At 40.4% G+C, this 18,124-nt stretch overlaps 1 protein-coding gene across 2 annotated transcripts in view; it reads right to left on the bottom strand.

Moving 5' to 3' along the window:
- Window positions 1-7,345: 7,345 nt before the first annotated feature.
- POLQ (DNA polymerase theta) overlaps window positions 7,346-18,124 on the bottom strand; it is a 129,928-nt gene continuing 119,149 nt past the window's right edge. The window contains exons 28-30 of one of the 2 annotated variants that reach the window (XM_041726868.1): window positions 11,963-12,116; window positions 8,808-8,923; window positions 7,346-8,347 (exon numbers count right to left, since the gene is read on the bottom strand). In XM_041726868.1, coding sequence (XP_041582802.1) covers window positions 8,234-8,347; window positions 8,808-8,923; window positions 11,963-12,116 — 384 coding nt within the window. In that variant the 3' untranslated portion in view covers window positions 7,346-8,233. Of the gene's footprint in view, window positions 8,348-8,807; window positions 8,964-11,962; window positions 12,117-18,124 lie in introns of both variants that reach the window. The other variant, XR_005983269.1, reaches the window with a different exon arrangement.

The following is an 18,124-nucleotide window of genomic DNA, read 5'->3' as shown; positions in this document are numbered from 1 at the left end:
CGTTTGGATGTTGAAACTGATGCCACCACACATACTTTGAGAGGGTTTGAAAAGAAGCTTTCTGGGGAGATCCGTGCTCCCAAATTGGTAAAACATGGCTTCAGAGAACAAGAAAAAAAGACTGGTTTGTGGTTTTTATGTGGTTAGAGTGGGGCTGGGGTTTGCAGGAAGGCGTTTGTACAGCAAAGAGGGGAGCACCCAGGCTTGCTTCTCAGCTTACCCAAATGTGCGGCAGAGGGAAACAGGAAGACTTAAAACTTTTCAGCAAACGGCAAAAGATGGAGTCAGGCTCTATATTATAGGTCACTTATCTATTACTCATTTTTATTACAACTCTGGAAGTTAATGTAGCATATTTATTTTCTATAACTGATTTTTCCTTAAGTCTTCCTAAAGCCTGTTCCGTTAATAATCTCTCCCTTTTCCTTCTAGCAAGACTGGCTTCCTGGTTTAGAGGAAGGCTCATCTGACCTCATGGCAAGGGAGAGGGGTGGCGGTTCTTGTGTTTCCCGTGAGTCCCCTGTCCTTCACTCTACAGTAGTGGCTGGTCTGTTCCACACACGTGGGCACCTGTCACTGATCTGGGAAGAGGTTAGTGAATGAGGGGTTTCCTGTTTGGAGTGGGGCCCTGTGGTCCTCACTTGCTAATTCAGCCCCATCTAGGCTTTGGATACCTTTTGGGTTCTCATGCCCTGGCCCTGGATTAGACTGTTCTGTGTCTTAGATGTCAGTCATCCCTTTTTTTATACTGAGGATTTCCTTTTAATGTAATCCAATTTTATAATCTTTTAGCTTTATGACTTTTAAACTTTGTTTTTAAACTCTAGGTCTATAAACTAATAACTCATAACCTCTTTAATTTCATAGTTTTATTTTTACATTTAGGCTTTTAATCCATCTGGAGTTTTGAAATAGGGATCTAACTTGATGCTCTAACAAATGGATAACGTCACCATACCCCTTTTTTGGATGACATTCTTTTACCACTAGTTTGACGTGACATCTTAATTTTCTATATATGTGTCTGTTTTCTAGATTCTTTAGTCTGCCCTAGAAATTAGTTGTCTATTACTATGTCCATATCAAACTGTTAAATTATCTTTATAATCTGTCCTAATATCTGATAGATATTTTTTATCCTTTTCAAGTTTGATAGGCATTACTTCTCTGGGTAAGTTTTAGAATATTACCTATCTTAAAAAAAAATCCTCTAGAAAATTTCAATGAAATTACAATAAATTTATAGGTAAACAAATCATGATTTTTTTTGCTGTCCTCACTTCCTCTGGGACAACTCCATACCTTTTGTCACAACCATTTTCCTCACTTATATTGATAATTTTGCCTTCACTACATTTTTCAAGTTGCACATCTTAAAAAGTCTTGGAGAGCATCAGTATCAGTATTTTCTGGTCAGCTATTTCTTCTGTAACTCTATGTTTGATTTGAATTTCACTTTGTGTCCTCATTTTTCATTTTTCTGCTGCACTTTCATCTTAATTAGCCAATTTTCTCTTATGATTACCTATTTTTGTAGAATGTCACATGAATTTAACACTGGGAAACAAAGAGTACTGCCAGTGTTTTACTGTCTGTGCCTAAAATCAATGACAAATGTGCAGTGACCAATCATGGACAGGCTTTGAAAGAAGTGATGTATTTGGTAACTTATCATGATGTACGTGCTAGTGTCCTGTTAGTGCAATGACAAATAGTCATTTGTCAGACTTACCAGCTTAAAGCAGCACACACTGAAGCATGGCTAAGTTGATGACATAGATCATTCCCAACTTCACACCCTCTCACAAGGACAATAACTATACACTGACAAGACACCAATGAGAAAATCCTAGAACGCAGGGCTGAGACTGGAGTCTCCCCCTGCACCAGAAGGTCTGGGACAAACCACATTACAAGGGTAAAGAGAATGGCTACACTGACCACACTGCCTCTCCCCCAGATCAGCACAGCAAGAAGTCTCCCCTAAGCCTGTGGCTTCTCCAACAGGTTAAGAGCCCGGGGTTGGACATCCAGCTACCCTAGCATTGAGTCCCTTCTTGGAGTCCCCATTCCAGTCTTGCCCCAAAGGAATCTCTGGGGAATCTGCAGGGCTTGACCACTAGGAATCAGATTGTGACAGAGAAGGAGGGAGAGACTTGCAACAACCAGTACTCGGATCTTGGCAGCCCAACATCCTACTTACAGCACCCAAGTGAAAGTCACAAATAGCATCAATGTTCATCTGCAAAGCCAAAGAGAATTGTACGGTCTGACAGAGAACTTGGCAGGGTGCAGGTTTGCCTAATTTAGGAGCTCAAAGAGCCTTTCCAGCCCTAGAGCCTGGTCTGCCCCCACATTCCACCATGGCCCCCCCACCGTCAGGGACAGGGATGCTGAGTCAGAACCCTACCACCATTCATCGTAGCTCCCAGCCCTGCCCAACCAGAAGATCTGAGAGTTGCACAGTACGGAAACGCTCACGTGTAGAGTCTAGCAGGCAGATCTGATCACCCGTACAGCAAAGCCAGTGGTAACGTTCTGCCAAGAGACGTGAGGCCCAGGTCAGCAACAAAGAGCCTTGCCAGCCTTGGAGCCAATTACCCCACTCCGCTCAGTAAGGGGACCCGATTCATAACCCTACTCACTGACACGTGTGATTCCCAGCCCTGCACGACCAGAAAACCTGGGAGGCTACTTGGAGGCAGCTTTGCTGCTCTGTTCAGGTAGAGGCTAGTTCACCCACTCACCCACTACTGAGTATAGCTCTTAGCCTCTCCTGATCAGGAAGCACCATCTGGGATACTGCCTGGAGCCGGCTCTCCAGCTGAAGAGCTCCTGCTCTTCCAGAGCTAATTCATAGCCTCACCCACTGCTAAACACAGCTCCCAGCCCTGCCTGACCAGGAAGCCTGGCCTTAGCACCTGGGAATCTCTGGAGCTCAATCTACGACTTAACATTTGAGTGAAGACCTCACCAGCAGCTCGGCATGCTCAGAAACAACACAGTGTCCACATCTGTCCAGGGAGCTTACCATGCAGGTCTGTCGGAGTTGATTCCCAAACAAGAACATTACCAGCCTTGGGGCATGTACGGGGTCCTATCTGGATAAGGAAACTAATTCCTATCCCAGCTGCTGCTGTTACAGCCTGCACCACCACCCCACAACCCCCAACCAGAGGATTGAGCGGAGTACCTGGAAGCTACAGAGCCCATCCTACAGCCCCACACTACAGTGGCACGTGAAAAGCAAGCACAGATTGGGGCTTTCTCCATCTGCATACCAAAACTGGTGGCCCTGTCTGTCCAGGAAATTCAGGGTCCAGCCTAGCCTGATTTGTCTCCCCAAACAATGAGTGGTGCAGGTCTTGGGGCCCATTCTACTGCCCTGAAAGGACACTGAAACTAACTCAACGACACCTGCTGCTGAGTGTAGTTCCTACTCCCAATCGTCTAGAAAGCCTGATTGGAGAACACAGTCAACCACAGAATCCATCCTATAGCTTCTTTAGCAGTGAACCAAACCAGCAGTCCTATCCAACTGTTCTCAGCATCCCTCTGTCCCTTGACCTTAAAGCATGGACAATGATCTTGTCCCACGACAGACAATGATAAGCCCTATTGGACCGACAACATTACCAGATGACCATTCAGAACACCAAGTCAAGTGGACTAGTAAAGAACTATCTCTACCAAAGTGAACTCATAAAGTCTAGAAAATAAAACAACTTCCTTAAATGCACAGAAACCAACAAACAAAATCAAGGATCACAAAAAATCAGGTATGACAACACCAAAGAAAACTAGTGAAACTCTAATAATTAATCATAAGGAAATGGAGATCAAAGAATTCAGAATAGATGCACCTGGGTGGTTCAGTTGGTTAAGTGTCTGACTCTGGATCTCAGCTCAGGTCTTGATCTCAGGGTCATGAGTTCAAGCCCAGCATGGAGCCTACTTTAGAAAAAAGTATTCAGAATAATCCTCTTACAGCAGTTTAATCAACTAGAAGAACACAAGGACAACTGAACAAAACTAGGAAAACAGTGCATGAACAAAACAAGTTCAACAAAGAAAAAAAAAAAAACACCAGAAATCCTAGGCTGAAAAATACAATGTTTGGAGTGAATAATTCAATAGAGAACTTCAGTAGCATGCTCAACCATTCAAAAGAAAAAAATCAGTGACCTAGAAGATAGGATATTTAAAACTGTCCACATAGAGGAACAAGAAGAAAAGAGAGGGAAGAAAACCTGTGAGAATTATGGGATACAATTCATACATCCACATGATAAGACCAGAAGAAAAGAAAGGGATAGAAAATATATATAAATATATATATTTAAAGCAATAATGGCTAAAAACTTCCCAAACCTTGGAAAAGAAATAGATATTCAGATCCATGAGACCCAATGAATCCACAGATAAATAGGCTATATGGAGACACATTATTATTAAATGGTCAAAAATCAAGGACAAAAATTTTGAAAGCAGCAAGAGAAGAAACAAGTTTATATACAAGGAAACTCCCATAAGATTATGGGACAGAAACTTTCTAAGCCAGGAGAGAATGGGATGATCCACTTAAAATATTGAAATAAAAAACTGTCAAATAAAAATTCTAGACCCAGCAAAGCTGTCCTTTAAAAATGAAGGGGGGGGGGGGCATCCCTGGGTGGCTCAGCGGTTTAGCGCCACCTTCAGCCCGGGGTGTGATCCTGGAGTCCTGGGATCAAGTACCACATTGGGCTCCCTGCATGGAGCCTGCTTCTCCCTCTGCCTCTGTCCCTGTCTCTCTCTCTGTGTCTCTTGTGACTAAATAAATAAAATCTTTAAAAAAAAAAAAAAAGATGAAAAAGGGGTGCCTGGGTCGCTCAGTAAGCTAAGCATCTAACTTCAGCTCAGGTCTTGATCCCAGGGTCCTGGGATTGAGCCCCATGTCAGGCTTCCCACTCAGTGGGGAGTCTGCTTCTCCCTCTCCCTCTGCCCCTACCCCTGCTCATGCTTTCTCTCTAATAAATAAATCAAATCTTTTTTTTTTTTTTTTAATTTTTTTTAATTTTTTTTTTTTTAAATTTATTTATGATAGTCACAGAGAGAGAGAGAGAGGCAGAGACACAGGCGGAGGGAGAAGCAGGCTCCATGCACCGGGAGCCTGACGTGGGATTCGATCCCGGGTCTCCAGGATCGCGCCCTGGGCCAAAGGCAGGCGCCAAACCGCTGCGCCACCCAGGGATCCCAATAAATCAAATCTTAAGAAAAAAAAATTAAGACTAGGACTACCATATGATCCAGCAATTCCACTTCTGGATATTTACCTGGAGGAAATAAGAACACTTATCAAAGAGGTATCTGTGTCCCCCTGTTAACATTATTTACAATAACCAAGTCATGAGAACAACCTACCTGTTTGTTGGTGGATAAATGCATAAAGATACTGTGGACTACAGATTCAATGGAATATTATTTAGCCATAAGAAGGAAATTCCGCCATTTGTGACAACATAGATGACCTTGTGGGCCATATGCTAAGTGAGGTTAAGTCAGACAGATAAAGACAAATACGGTATGATCTCACTTATATGTGAAATATTGAAAGAGCTCAGATATGTGGTTACCAAAGGCAGAGGGCATAGGAAGGGGGGAATTAGAGAAAGATGGTCTAAAGCTAGAGACCTCCAATTACAAGATAAATATAAGCACTGGGGATATAATGTACAACATGGTGCTTACAGCTAACACTACTGGATTGTATATTTGAAAGGTGCCAAAAGAGTAAATTCTAAAAGTTCTCATTACAAGGAAGAAAACCTTTTCTTCCTTTTTTTTTTTTCTTTTTTGGAATCCAAATGAGATGATGGGTGTTAACTTATTCTGATAATCATTTCACAATATATATGTCATTATGCTGTACACCTTAAATTTATACGGTGCCATGTGTCAATTATATCTCACTAAGACTGGAAAAACAAACAACACAGATTATCTTATAGTTTCGGAGGTCAGAAGTCTGATATAATCTCATTGTGCTGAAAAGAAGGTGTTGACAGGGCTGCATCCCTTCTGCATCCACTTCTATTCCATTGCTTCTTCCAGCCTCTAGAGACTGCCTGCACTCCTTGGCTCATGGCCCCTTCCTCCACCTTGAAGTCAATGGCACAACATCTTCAAATCTCAGTCTAATTCTATTTCTATCTTCACCATCCTCCTTTGACTCTGACCATCTGCCTTCCTGTCATAAGGACCAACGTGTTTATATTGGAACCACCTAGATAATTTTTTAAAAAGATTTTATTAATGAGAGGGGGGAGACAGAGAGAGACAGAGAGAGAGAGAGAGAGAGAGAGAGAGAGAGAGAGAGAGGCAGAGAGAGAATCAGGCTCCACAAAGGGAGCCTGACGTGGGACTCAATCCCAGGTCTCCAGGATCACGCCCTGGGCTGAAGGCGGCGCTAAGCAGCTGAGCCACCTGGGCTGCCCAGCAAAGTCCCTTTTAACATGTGATACAACATGCTCACAGGTCTGGGGGATCAGGATGGGGACGGGGGGTGTTAACTCTGCTTACCACAGTGCGCACCTGTTATTTACGTAATGACTTGTGGAATGAAGAGCTACCAGCGAATTCCGAACTTCAGGCAATGAGCCAGCTAATACACCACGGCAGCTGAAACTTCAATTGTGTGACTAGGGGCACTAGTGTTATTTCAGTAAACCATGGTAACTGGAATTTGTGCATAACTGAACCATGCAAAGCAAGGGGTGCCTGTTCGAAGTCCAGCTGAGAAGTCAAAAGGATGAGAAGATGCACGGGCCTGTGAATCCAGAGCCACCGCTGCATAAAGGAAGGTAGAAATGTGTACACTCATGTTTGGAGAAAACTCACAAGTGAACAGAATGAGCCCTTTCCTGTGCTGGATCTCCAGGCCACCTGAATGTTGCCAGCACTACAGCTCTTCTCCCTGAGAAACATGGTACAAGTGAACATGGAAAACACTCGAGAAGTAACGACGTAGTTTCCCTCTTACCTATGCCATCTTCTGCCCACACCCTCTCACCCCCCAGAAAACATGTCTGAGTAGATTACGCGCTAACATGCAACTACTAGAAGTGTACTAGGTTTTGCTTAAAAAGCAACTGTCTTTTTAAAAAATTCTGATTAACGAACATAAAAGAGCTCTTCTGGTAACTGATTAAGAATATAAGAACCATTTCCTACATGCGTAGACATTGTTGAACACTCAACAATGCAAACCCTACAATAAGTAACTACGAACACAGATTTCTGATACTTTTAGATGAAACACAATTTAAAAAAACTGACCTGCTGACAAAGTTTCTCATAAATTCATTTTATTTCTACAGCAAAATACATTATATACTTTTGACTGGAATCATAAATATCGTCTCTCCAGCATAAGTATTCTCACCATGTCACAAACACAGAAGGGGCACTCAGAGACGGATATGGGGGTGTCTTCCTTCTCTGGCAGGATTAAATTAAACTGCAGTGTAAACATCTGATCTTGCAGGACAGGATACCTCTTGAAGAGGTGTAGCTTATTTTATAAAACCTCAGTATTGAAAATACATTCACTGTATGAATAGAGGAGGGAAAAGGAGAAGAAGCACCATTTCATGAACGTCCATTCCTAGACTATATCCGTACCAAGTCTACCACTTTACAGGATCCAGAATTTATTAGCCAATGCCGCTTACAGAGACTACTCTCGTAGTCTTACACTGATAGTGAAGAAAAATCACACACAAAGCCTAAGCCAAGGTGGCACAGGAGACACCAAAGCTCTATTTGCCTTGTGGCTCCTGCTGCGGTCTGCATCCCAAGTGTCTGTCCTTGGACAGAATGGAAATACCCCTGGGGCAAGCATTCCATTCTCTTCAAGCTCGACCCAGACGGATGAGACCAAAAGTGCTAAGTGCGTATTTCAATCATGCGTTCTGAACCTGTTTAGAGCCCCAAAGAACTGTAAAAGGCAATTTCATCCATACTCTTTGAGAGTGAATATAATCATTGAGCTTGTTATTTTGCCTCAAAACAGTTTCTTCACACTACAGAGATTAAAGTCTGATGTACATTTTGAAACTCTCACTAACATTACTATTCCACATCCATCAAGATGTGAGAATTGGTTCCCCGGAAAGAGGTGAAAGGGTAATCTCTCTTCCTTGTGGTTGTACCTCCTCCAGGCTTCCCCGTGAGAACTTAGCCAGCCGTGCAACTACACATCAAAGTCCTTCAGGTCTCCCCAGCTCACACCTATTTTCACCTTCACTTTTAGTTTCACAGAAAGTTCTATGGCCCTTTCCATTTCATTCTTGACAATCTGAGCTACCTGAAAAAAACAAAAAACAAAAAACAAAAAACAGAGGTCAGCAAACTCTCCTCCCAAAGAATGTCTCCCAACCCACCCACAGGGGTGATAAGCCAGACTGGAGCTCCTCATCTCATGGTGCTTAAAACTTAAAATAAAAAAAAGAGCCAGGCCTCTCAAACCGGACCACACTGATGAGCAGGAGCTCTGCTGGTTGCAGGGAGACTACTCACCTTTTAAACCCTCAGGGCTAGACTCCAAACTCTCATCTAACTTCCCCCAAACAAAAACAGCCCTGCACCAAAGTTGCTTTAAAAAGAAGAACGGAACCGAGCATTCTTCGCTCTTTTTCTACCCTTAAGGACTCGACATGTCCCCAGCTATCCTGGGAATAGGGAAGGGTTCCAGAATCTCATGCATCTTAACCTGACCTACGGTGTCTTGGCGTTCTGTGGAACGGACCCAAACAGTGCAAGGATACCTGGACGACATCCTCTTGGGCCACTTCATAGAAGAGCTCATCGTGGAGCTGAAGGATGAGGAAGCCTCCTCTGACTGGATACAACACCCCTTGCTGTTTTCTCTTTGGTAACAATCCTACGCCGTGAAAGAAGTAGCAAAACTGATCAGCGTGTCACTGTGCCACAGAAGAATAGGGTTTTTAGGGATTTTGAGAAACTCTGGAGAATTTTAATTAGATTAAAACACAGAAGATTTAGAATATTAGGAAAATATCTAATAACTGACTTCCCACCTCTTAGGTAAACTCAAAACTCTACTGACTTCCCCCCAGAAAGGAAGAGTCTAACAAACAAGTCAGTGAACGGAGTTTGAAGAACTCTGCTCCAAATGATATCAAATTTAATTCCTATAAACAACCAGCATCTTCACTTTCCATGGCAGCCCCACCACCAACTTCTCTGAATAGCAGCACCAGCGCAGGAGGGGGCCTCACCCTACTCGGGGAAACTGAGCTGCTATTGTTACGCAGTGTTTCATGAGAAGGACACTCCCAGATAGATTTTCACGGCCAGACGTGTCCCTGCGTCCCTGCGGTAGAACCAGTGCTTCCCACAGACAAGTTAATCTTAAACCCGGGCTCCAAATGAGGGCCTCAGAGACTGTATGACTCCCCTGAAGCTCTATGTTAAGAGTCGGGATCTGTACATTTTTCCATGAAGATGATCTCTCTGTAGATCCTCAAGGAGCCTGTAACTCCACCGTCCTAGACTCAGCTACGGTCAAGGCTGAGCCTAGCCGTACAGATTGTGCCCCGCTGATCACAAAGATCAGCTTCAACTTTAACACCTTTGGAGTAACTGCCCTCAGTTATTTGCCCGGATCCACAGCAGGCCTTTCTTTTTTGCCACCAGGTTTCCGGCTGGTCCTTCGGGGCGGCACAGACACGGTCCTCCTCAGCCTGTGGTGCTTCCCTCAGCAAGGGCTCTCCGTTGTCACAACCTGCAGCCCGTTTCCTCGCAGGCGGCTCTGACAGGGTACAGAGCAAAGGCAGGGGAGGCCGCGGCACGGGGCTTCCTTCCCAGGGCCACAAAAGCTGTGCACCTATCTGTTGGCCAGCTGACCCAAGTCCGCTCTGGCCCACCAGACTTTTTTTTTTGTTTTTTTTGTTTAATTCCTCTTGCTGCCTACCCCCTTCCCTGCCCCAAGAATTTTCTTTACAAGGAACTAATTCACTAATTCACTCATGACCTTGGGGTATGAGAGAAAGAGAGTCAGTCTGCGTGTGTGGGTGTATCTGAATGTGTAGGGGAGGAAGGGGAAGAGGTCCTTTACCAAAGTACAACAAAATGGCTGGTTTGGACATGAAAAGCAGTGTCAAGGAGCTGTTTTAAATTTTAACTGTACTATACTCAGGAAAAAGAAAAAGAAAAAAAGGAGTCAGCTTTGAGAATGAAGCTACGTTACAAGTTAAAGTTGGAGGGCTTTTAGTGTGTCTGTCACACTTTTGTTGGCGGCCTAGAATACTGTTGCAGACTCCTTCACAAATATTAGCAGATTGAATCCAGCCATGTAGCCTTTTTTTTTTTTTTTTTTTTTTTTTTTATAGCCAATAATACATCTGGAAGCTTGGCATCTCTTGGAACTATTCTCCCATTATAAATAAAACTTGAAGACTTTGCCTTGGAAAAAAAAAAAAAAAAGACCCCTGGACCTGGGGCCCAGTCAGCCCTCAGAGCCCTTGCCCGCTCAGGAATGAAGATTGGGCGGATTGAGGATGTCACCCCCATCCCCTCCGATAGCACCCGCAGGAAGGGGGGTCGCCGTGGTCGCCGTCTGTGAACAGGATTCTTCAAACTATTTTCTGTTAATAAATTGCCTTTGTGTAAGCTAAAAAAAAAAAAAAAAAAAAAAAAAGGATGAGGCCCCACTCATCTCCCAACACTGGAGATGCTCTTCTGCTTTCCACTCACTGTACCGTCGTCCTCTTGATTTCCCGTTGGCTTTTTGGCTTCTGACCATGAATGCTATGGTCCTCCTGTTCCCTGTGTGGGCTGCTTCCTCAGGCTCAGACAACCTACCACCACCTTTAACCTGGCCCAAGCCCAGGAAGCGATCCGCAGTGACATACCCACATTGCCTTCCTGCTGCTCTCAACTGCTATAGTCTGTATCCTCATTCGGGTGCTGCACCACTCTGCTGTGAGCAGTTATGGAAATATTTCAGTCAAGAATCACATCTTCCCTTCCTTCCCTTTGATTTTATATTTAAGAGTTTGATAACTTTTACTTTAAAATCCTCTACAGCACAGTACAGTGCTATCCCCCAAATAAGTTTGATCATTTATTCTCTATAAACAGAAAGAGAGAATGTGTGTGGAGTATGATACACAATACTGACCAAGAGATGGATGTGACAAGGAAGTCAACTCAGTGTATATTCCCAGACTTCCAAGAACATGGAAGGTGGTGAATAGGAAAATCAACATGTTGTTGTTATCTAAGGACCAAATGACCCCTAAGATTCCTTCAAAGTATCTGCAAAGTTAAGATTATTTTAATAATAACACTCAGAGGTTATTTTCCCTTTTTGGTCTCATTCTCTCCTAAGCACACAGCAAAGTAACCAACTATCCTCATTTAGCACTGAAAGTCCCATATCCTGGTAAGCACATCAACTTCCCACAGACTGGGACACCTATCACCATAGACTGTGGGGACGGCTTTCCAGAGGTTACAGGACAGAGGAGATCGCAACAAATTGAATATAGAAATATATAAGAGAATCCAAATGTCTCCTCTTAAGCCAGACATTAAAGAGACTTGCAGAAATGTTCATTAAAACCACTCATCATCAACTTTCTCTTGTTCTAAAACATGTAGTTGGTTTTAAGAAAATGTTTATTTATGCTGACATATGTGAGTTTGTTATTATTAAGCATTAATACATGTTTTTGAATTTCCTGTTTAAACTTCTAATATGGTAAATATTAGTACACATAACCCACACAAACAAAAGTTCTTTGGGACCTTTAGTAATTCTAAGAGGGTAATGACATCATGAGAGCAAAACATTTGAAAACTGCTGAGAAATAATATATAAAATGCTTCCTGTTTTCTTTTCTGATACAACTAATGTCACTACATGACATGGCAGGGGCCTCATTTATGAACAAACCTGTTCTTTCACTTTGGAGCATACCCTCCCGATGACCATGGGATTTGAAGGTTGAGTGGAAGGTCTCTAATTGCTTCTGAATGTTAACTGTGGCTATTTTGACAATATCAGCCGCCGAGCCTTGGACTGTTGTGTTGATGGCCTGACGCTCAGCCTATGGAAAAGAATAACAATTAACAGGCGCTCCATCAGATACACCAACATCGTTTCAGACCTGCTTTTTCCACACATGAGTGCTCACATCTGTAACCAAACTGAAAATCTGGACCGAGATGGGACCCAGTACATCAACTATTAAGCTCCATCCTAAGAATAACAACAGAATAATCCAGGGCTCTAGATTCTGGGCTATCATTCACATGAGAAGAGTCTAAATAGAAAAAGGCCAGATTGCTTCAATTTAGAAATTTTCAACATTCAGGAATCAAAAACTACATTACACTTAAAATATATTTAGCAGCTCGAAATTGTTTCATAAACATATATCATCAATGTTCTAGTTGTTCTAAACTTCACTCTAAAAAAACCTATTGCTTAAAATACAACTCCTCTTAATCCTAAACAGGTATAAATAGATCATCATTCCTTGTGATGTGAGATAGAATGTTCCAAGCACATCCCCCATATCAGTGGATTCTTGGTCCTATGTAGAGGTTGGCCCCAGTGGGTCTGGAGCCCTCTGGTATGAATTAGATATTTTGTGTGTGTGCTGCTGGGACTAATCATTGGCTACTAGTGAAAATGTAGACTCTAGATTCCTAAATATTAAGTTAGAACTTTCCCGAAGCTATTGCTGCCATGAACTTCTTAGCAGGCAACCATAGCTGTTAAAAGTGATCATCTTAAGGCAGCAGGGATGGGCAACTGGGTTAACATTCAAGGTAACCTACCCATGAATACCATGCCTACTGTCCCAAAAGGACTCAGAACATGGGATCTACAAACTGGAGTGATCTATGTATCTTGAGACAAGTTCCATGTCACCTGGGCTACAATCAAATCCTACTGTAGTAAGTACTTGTTAAAAAGATAGGCTTTTGAAAATGAAGATACAACTGTTCAAAATCTTTGGGATATAGCAAAATCAGTCCTAAGAGGGGAAATACATTGCAATACAAGCATTCCTCAAAAAATTGGAAAAAAATCAAATACACAAGCTAACCTCGCACCTAGAGGAACTGGAGAAAGAACAGCAAATAAAACGTACACCCGGCAAAAGAAGAGAGATAATAAAGATTTGAGCAGAATTCAATAAAATAGAGACAAGAACTGTAGAATAGATCAACAAAACCAGGAGTTGGTTCCTTTTTTAAAATTGTTTTGTCAGATGCAGGTGAATCCTCCCTAAACTCATTCAGTTGTCACTGTTTAAAGACTGATTGAATTTCAGTCTACCCACTCCTCTCCTTCTTGAAACCGTGTGCCTCTGTGTAGTGAACTGTGTTACTGTTGCTCTTACTTGCTGCCTCCCCCACCCCCGCCATGTAATTTCAAGTGTTGTTCACTCTAAAAAGTTGGCCTTGACTTGTTTTGGTGAATAGAATGTAAAACTGACACATAGGCTCATAAGACATTTTAAGAACTATCCAACATTGTCATAAAAAAAAAGGCTTATCCCAGACAGACTTTTCTTTCATTCTGAATTCCAGAATGAAGAAAATATGGAGCAGACCCACAGTCAACCCAGAGCCAAACTCTAACATGAATTAAAAATAAAGTTTCTTATTATAAGACACTGAAATTTTGGGGTAGTTTTTTACTGTGACATAAGCAAGCATAAAAATAAAACTAAGATATGTACTTCACTCTCATGATATGGTACTTCCCTGATTCTTTTCCAAAATAAAATTTAAAAAAACTTGGCAGTCTTTGGGCTTTGTGTTTCACAATCTCTGTCCCTTCACAACCAGGGCTTTTTCATGTATATAAAAAAAACACAGGTTTCTAGTAATGGGGGATTAGGCCATTAGGACCAACCGTCCCACTGATAACAATGGGAAAAGCTGGACAGAGAATGCCTCCTTGAATCAGAAGGTTAAAAAGGAAATGAGAAATTATAGAACCTAGAGAGCTATGAGAGAACAAAAACCAAGGAGGTGACCTCGGCATTGGAGGCTACCATTTCTCCCAGAGACATCAACAGATTCCAGAAGAGGCAGCTGAGAGAACCTCTGAGCACAGCTGGATGGTTTTGAAGGGACTGGGGAACAAATGGAGCAAGAAGTAGAGGAGGGGTGGGAAACTATCAAGCTGCCATCCCAAAACTAACACCCTAGAAATAGACTGGCCTTACCATCTTTGCTTCAAATCATTTCTACTCCTGAAATTGGATCAAAGTAATCCTAGATTGTTGGTCATTCTAGTCTCCTGCCAAAAGCACATGTAAATCTTCTGAACAAAGGTAGCATTACCATATAAGCTTCAAATTATGCCCATAATCTTTCATAAACAACATCTGACACTTGATAAAAAATTGCCAGGACAGCAAGGAGTTGAAACAATAGTTTTTGTAGAAAACTAAGAAAAAACAAAGGGCAATAGGAACAGACTACAGGGATACAAGTTTGAGATTTATTAATCTATAGACTATTATCCAATTTATTGACTAAAACAAAAGACAAAATTGAATATTTCAACAGAGAACCAAATACCCATAATAAAATAAGAGCAAAATGGAAACTCATGAACTGGAAAATAAAAAGAACTTACTACAGCTTTGAAGTGTATCTGGAAACCTGGGATTGTGATATCTCCAGCTTGGTTCTTCTTTTTCTCAAGATTGTTTTAGCTATTCAGGATCTTTTGTGGTTCCAAACAAATTTTAGGATTACTTATTCTAGTTCTGTGAAAAACGCTGTTGGTATTTTGATAGGGATTGTATTAATCGGAAGATTGCTTTGAGTAGTATAGACATTGTAACAATAGTTGTTCTTCTAATCCATAAGCATGTAATATCTCCAGTTTTTTGTGTTATCTTCAATTTCTTTCATCAACATTTTATAGTTTTGAGAGTACAGGTCTTTGACTTCCTTGGTTTAGTTTATTTTTAGGTATTTTATTATTTTTTGTGTAGTTATAAATGGGATTGTTTTCTTAATTTCTCTTTGTGCTACTTCATTATTAGTGTATAGAAATGCAACAGATTTCTGTATATTAGTTTTGTATCTTGTCACTTCACTGAATTCATTTACCAGGTCTCATAGTTCTTTGGTAGAGTCTTTACAGCTTTCTATATATAATATCATGTCATCTGCAAATAATGAAAGTTTTACTTCTTTCTTACCAATTTGGATACCTTTTATTTATTTTTCTTGTCTGACTGCTGTGGCTAGAACTTCCAGTACTATGTTGAATAAAAGTAGTGAGAATGGACATACTTGTCTTGTTTCTGATCTTAGAGATAAGTTCTCAGTTTTTCACCATTTAGTGTGACACTAGAGGTGGGTTTTTCCACATATGGCCTTTATTATGTTCAGGTATATTCTCTCTAAGCCCATTTTGTTGAGAGTTTTTATTATGAATGGATGTTGTATTTTGTCAAAAAGACAAGAAATAATAAGTGTTGCTGCAGATGTGGATAAAAAGGAAACCTTGTGCACTGCTGGTGGGACTACAAATTGGTGCAGCCACTTTGGAACACAGTATGGCGACTCCTCAAAAAAAAAAAAAAAAAAGAATTACCATATTCAGTAATATCACTACTGGGTATTTACCCAATGAAAACAAAAACACAAATTTGAAAAGATATATGTATCCCTATGTTTATGCAACATTATGATCGATAGCCAATATATGGAAGCGATCCAAGTGTCCATCCATAGACGAATGCATAAAGAACATGTGATATATTTATACAACCGAGTATTATTCAACCATAAAAAAAGAATGAAATCTTGCCATTTGCAACAACACGAATGGGCCTAGAGGGCATAATGCAAAGTGAAATAAGTCCATCAGAGAGACAAATGCCATATGATTTCATTCATATGTGGAATTTAAGAAACAAAACAAATGAACAAAGAAAAAAGAGAACTGGTGGTTGCCAGCCAGAAGGGAGGGAGGGTAGGGGAATGAGATAAAACAGATAAGAGTACACTTCTCTTGACCACTGAGGAATGTATAGAATTGTTGAATTATATTGTACACCTAAAACTAATATAACATTGTATTTTAATTACACTCCAATAAAAAAAAAAAGCAGAACTTAAAGCACTTAAATAGTACTTTCTCTGTAATTTGATGTGTGTGCACAAGGGGGATAGTATTGATACGGGGGGGAGCATAAAGAAACCTTCTGGAGTTCTAGAAAAGTTCTGTATCATTTAGAACGTAAAAGCTCAGCTGTTGGGCTCAGTAGGAAATTGAGCAAAATCAGTAAATTGAAAGATAAGTTAGAAATATCCAGAATTAAGCATGATGAAATAAAAACATCGAAAATACCAAATAGAGGATATTAAACATAAAACTTTTTTTAAGTTTAAAAATTTTATAATAGGAGTCCCAGAAAGAGAGGAGAGAATGCAGTGAAGCAATAATTAAAGAAGAAATGACTAAGAATTTTCCAAAACCAACGAGCCACAGATTGGAAAAGTCCTAATACCGTTAAAACATCAATTAAACACACATATCCACAGAGAGGCACACAAATTAAAAACATACACTGAGGTATATCATGAAAATCCACTGGAAACGAGACAAAAAGAATAATACTATATGGAAAGCAACCTAAAGAAGAAAGGCAGATTACATTCAAAGAAGGGACAGTTGGACCAGAGGTGGGCAAACTACAGCCTTCAGGCCAAATCTGGCTTAGCTCCTGTTTTTGTAAATAAGGTCTTATCGGAATACAATCACAGTCATTTATGTATTGTCCATGACTGTGTTTGCCCTATAAGAACAGAATTAAGCAGGTATGACCGAGACTCTATACCCTACGTGCAAATATATACGCGAGCTTACTTTATCTGCCACAGGCACTATTAAAAACCTAAAGGGAAGTCCTACTTAGTAGTAAATGTTGAAAATTTCCCTCTGAGATCAGAAAAGAGACATAGATGCACACTATCACTACTTATATGCAATACTGTCCTAGCTGGCAAGTCAAGCAAAAGTAATAAAAGGAATAAAGTTTGGAAAAGTAGTTATAAAACTACTTTGCAGGCAATAATTATGAAGTTAGAATATCTAAAAGTATCTACAGTAAGTAATATTTGCAAGATTTTTAAACAAAACAATAAAACCAATTATATTTCTATGTGCCAGCAGCTAAGAGTTAGAAAAAAAAAAGAAGGAAAAGAGTTAAAAAAAAAGATACCATAGCAACAGCATCAAAACTTTTCAAACATCTAGCTATAAATCTAACAAAAATCATACAAGATTTCCTTCCCAAAATTATACATTGAGAGAATAATAACTACAGACCTAAATGAATGGATAGATACATCATGTTCATGGATTAGAAAACTCAAGCATATAAATATGTCCACTAATACCATCTTAATCTACAAATTCAAGGCAATCTCAAAAAAAATCCCAACATGATTTTGTGTTTGTGTAGAAATTCACAAGCCGCTTCTACAACTTACATGGAAATGCAAAGAGCCAAGAATAGACAAATATTATTGAAAAACAAACAAAAGAAGGTAAGAAGACTTACTTTACCATATATCAAGACATCTTACAAAGCTGCATCATTAAGGCAGTGTGGCACTGTCTTAAAGGATGAACTAATACAATGATGAAAATAGTGTGTCCAAAAACAGATACATCCGTATTTGGAAATTTAATTTATGACAAAGGTGGAACTGAAAAGTAATAGGGAGGAAAGCTCAAGCTTTTCAATAAATAGTTAGGAACAACTGTATGTCCTTGTGTAGGGAGATGGAAGACCTTGACCCTCGGTCTCTCATAATATATAAAAACCAATTCCTGGTTGATTGTAGATAAAAATGCATATGGCAAAACCAAAAACTCCTAGAGAATATTTTATTGATACTGGGGTAGAGAAAACTTTGTTAAACAGATCAAGGAAAATACCACAATAACACAAAAGACTGATAAATCCATGTAAGCAAAGGGCTCATATCTAGAATATATAAAGGACTCTCATAAATTAGTTCATAGACAGACAACTCAAAAAAAAAAAAAAAAGATTTAAGTTGA

This window comes from Vulpes lagopus, chromosome 1 (assembly GCF_018345385.1).
Source record: "Vulpes lagopus strain Blue_001 chromosome 1, ASM1834538v1, whole genome shotgun sequence".
In the NCBI taxonomy this organism is placed as follows: domain Eukaryota; kingdom Metazoa; phylum Chordata; class Mammalia; order Carnivora; family Canidae; genus Vulpes; species Vulpes lagopus.
This window is presented reverse-complemented; position numbering and strand designations above follow the sequence as displayed.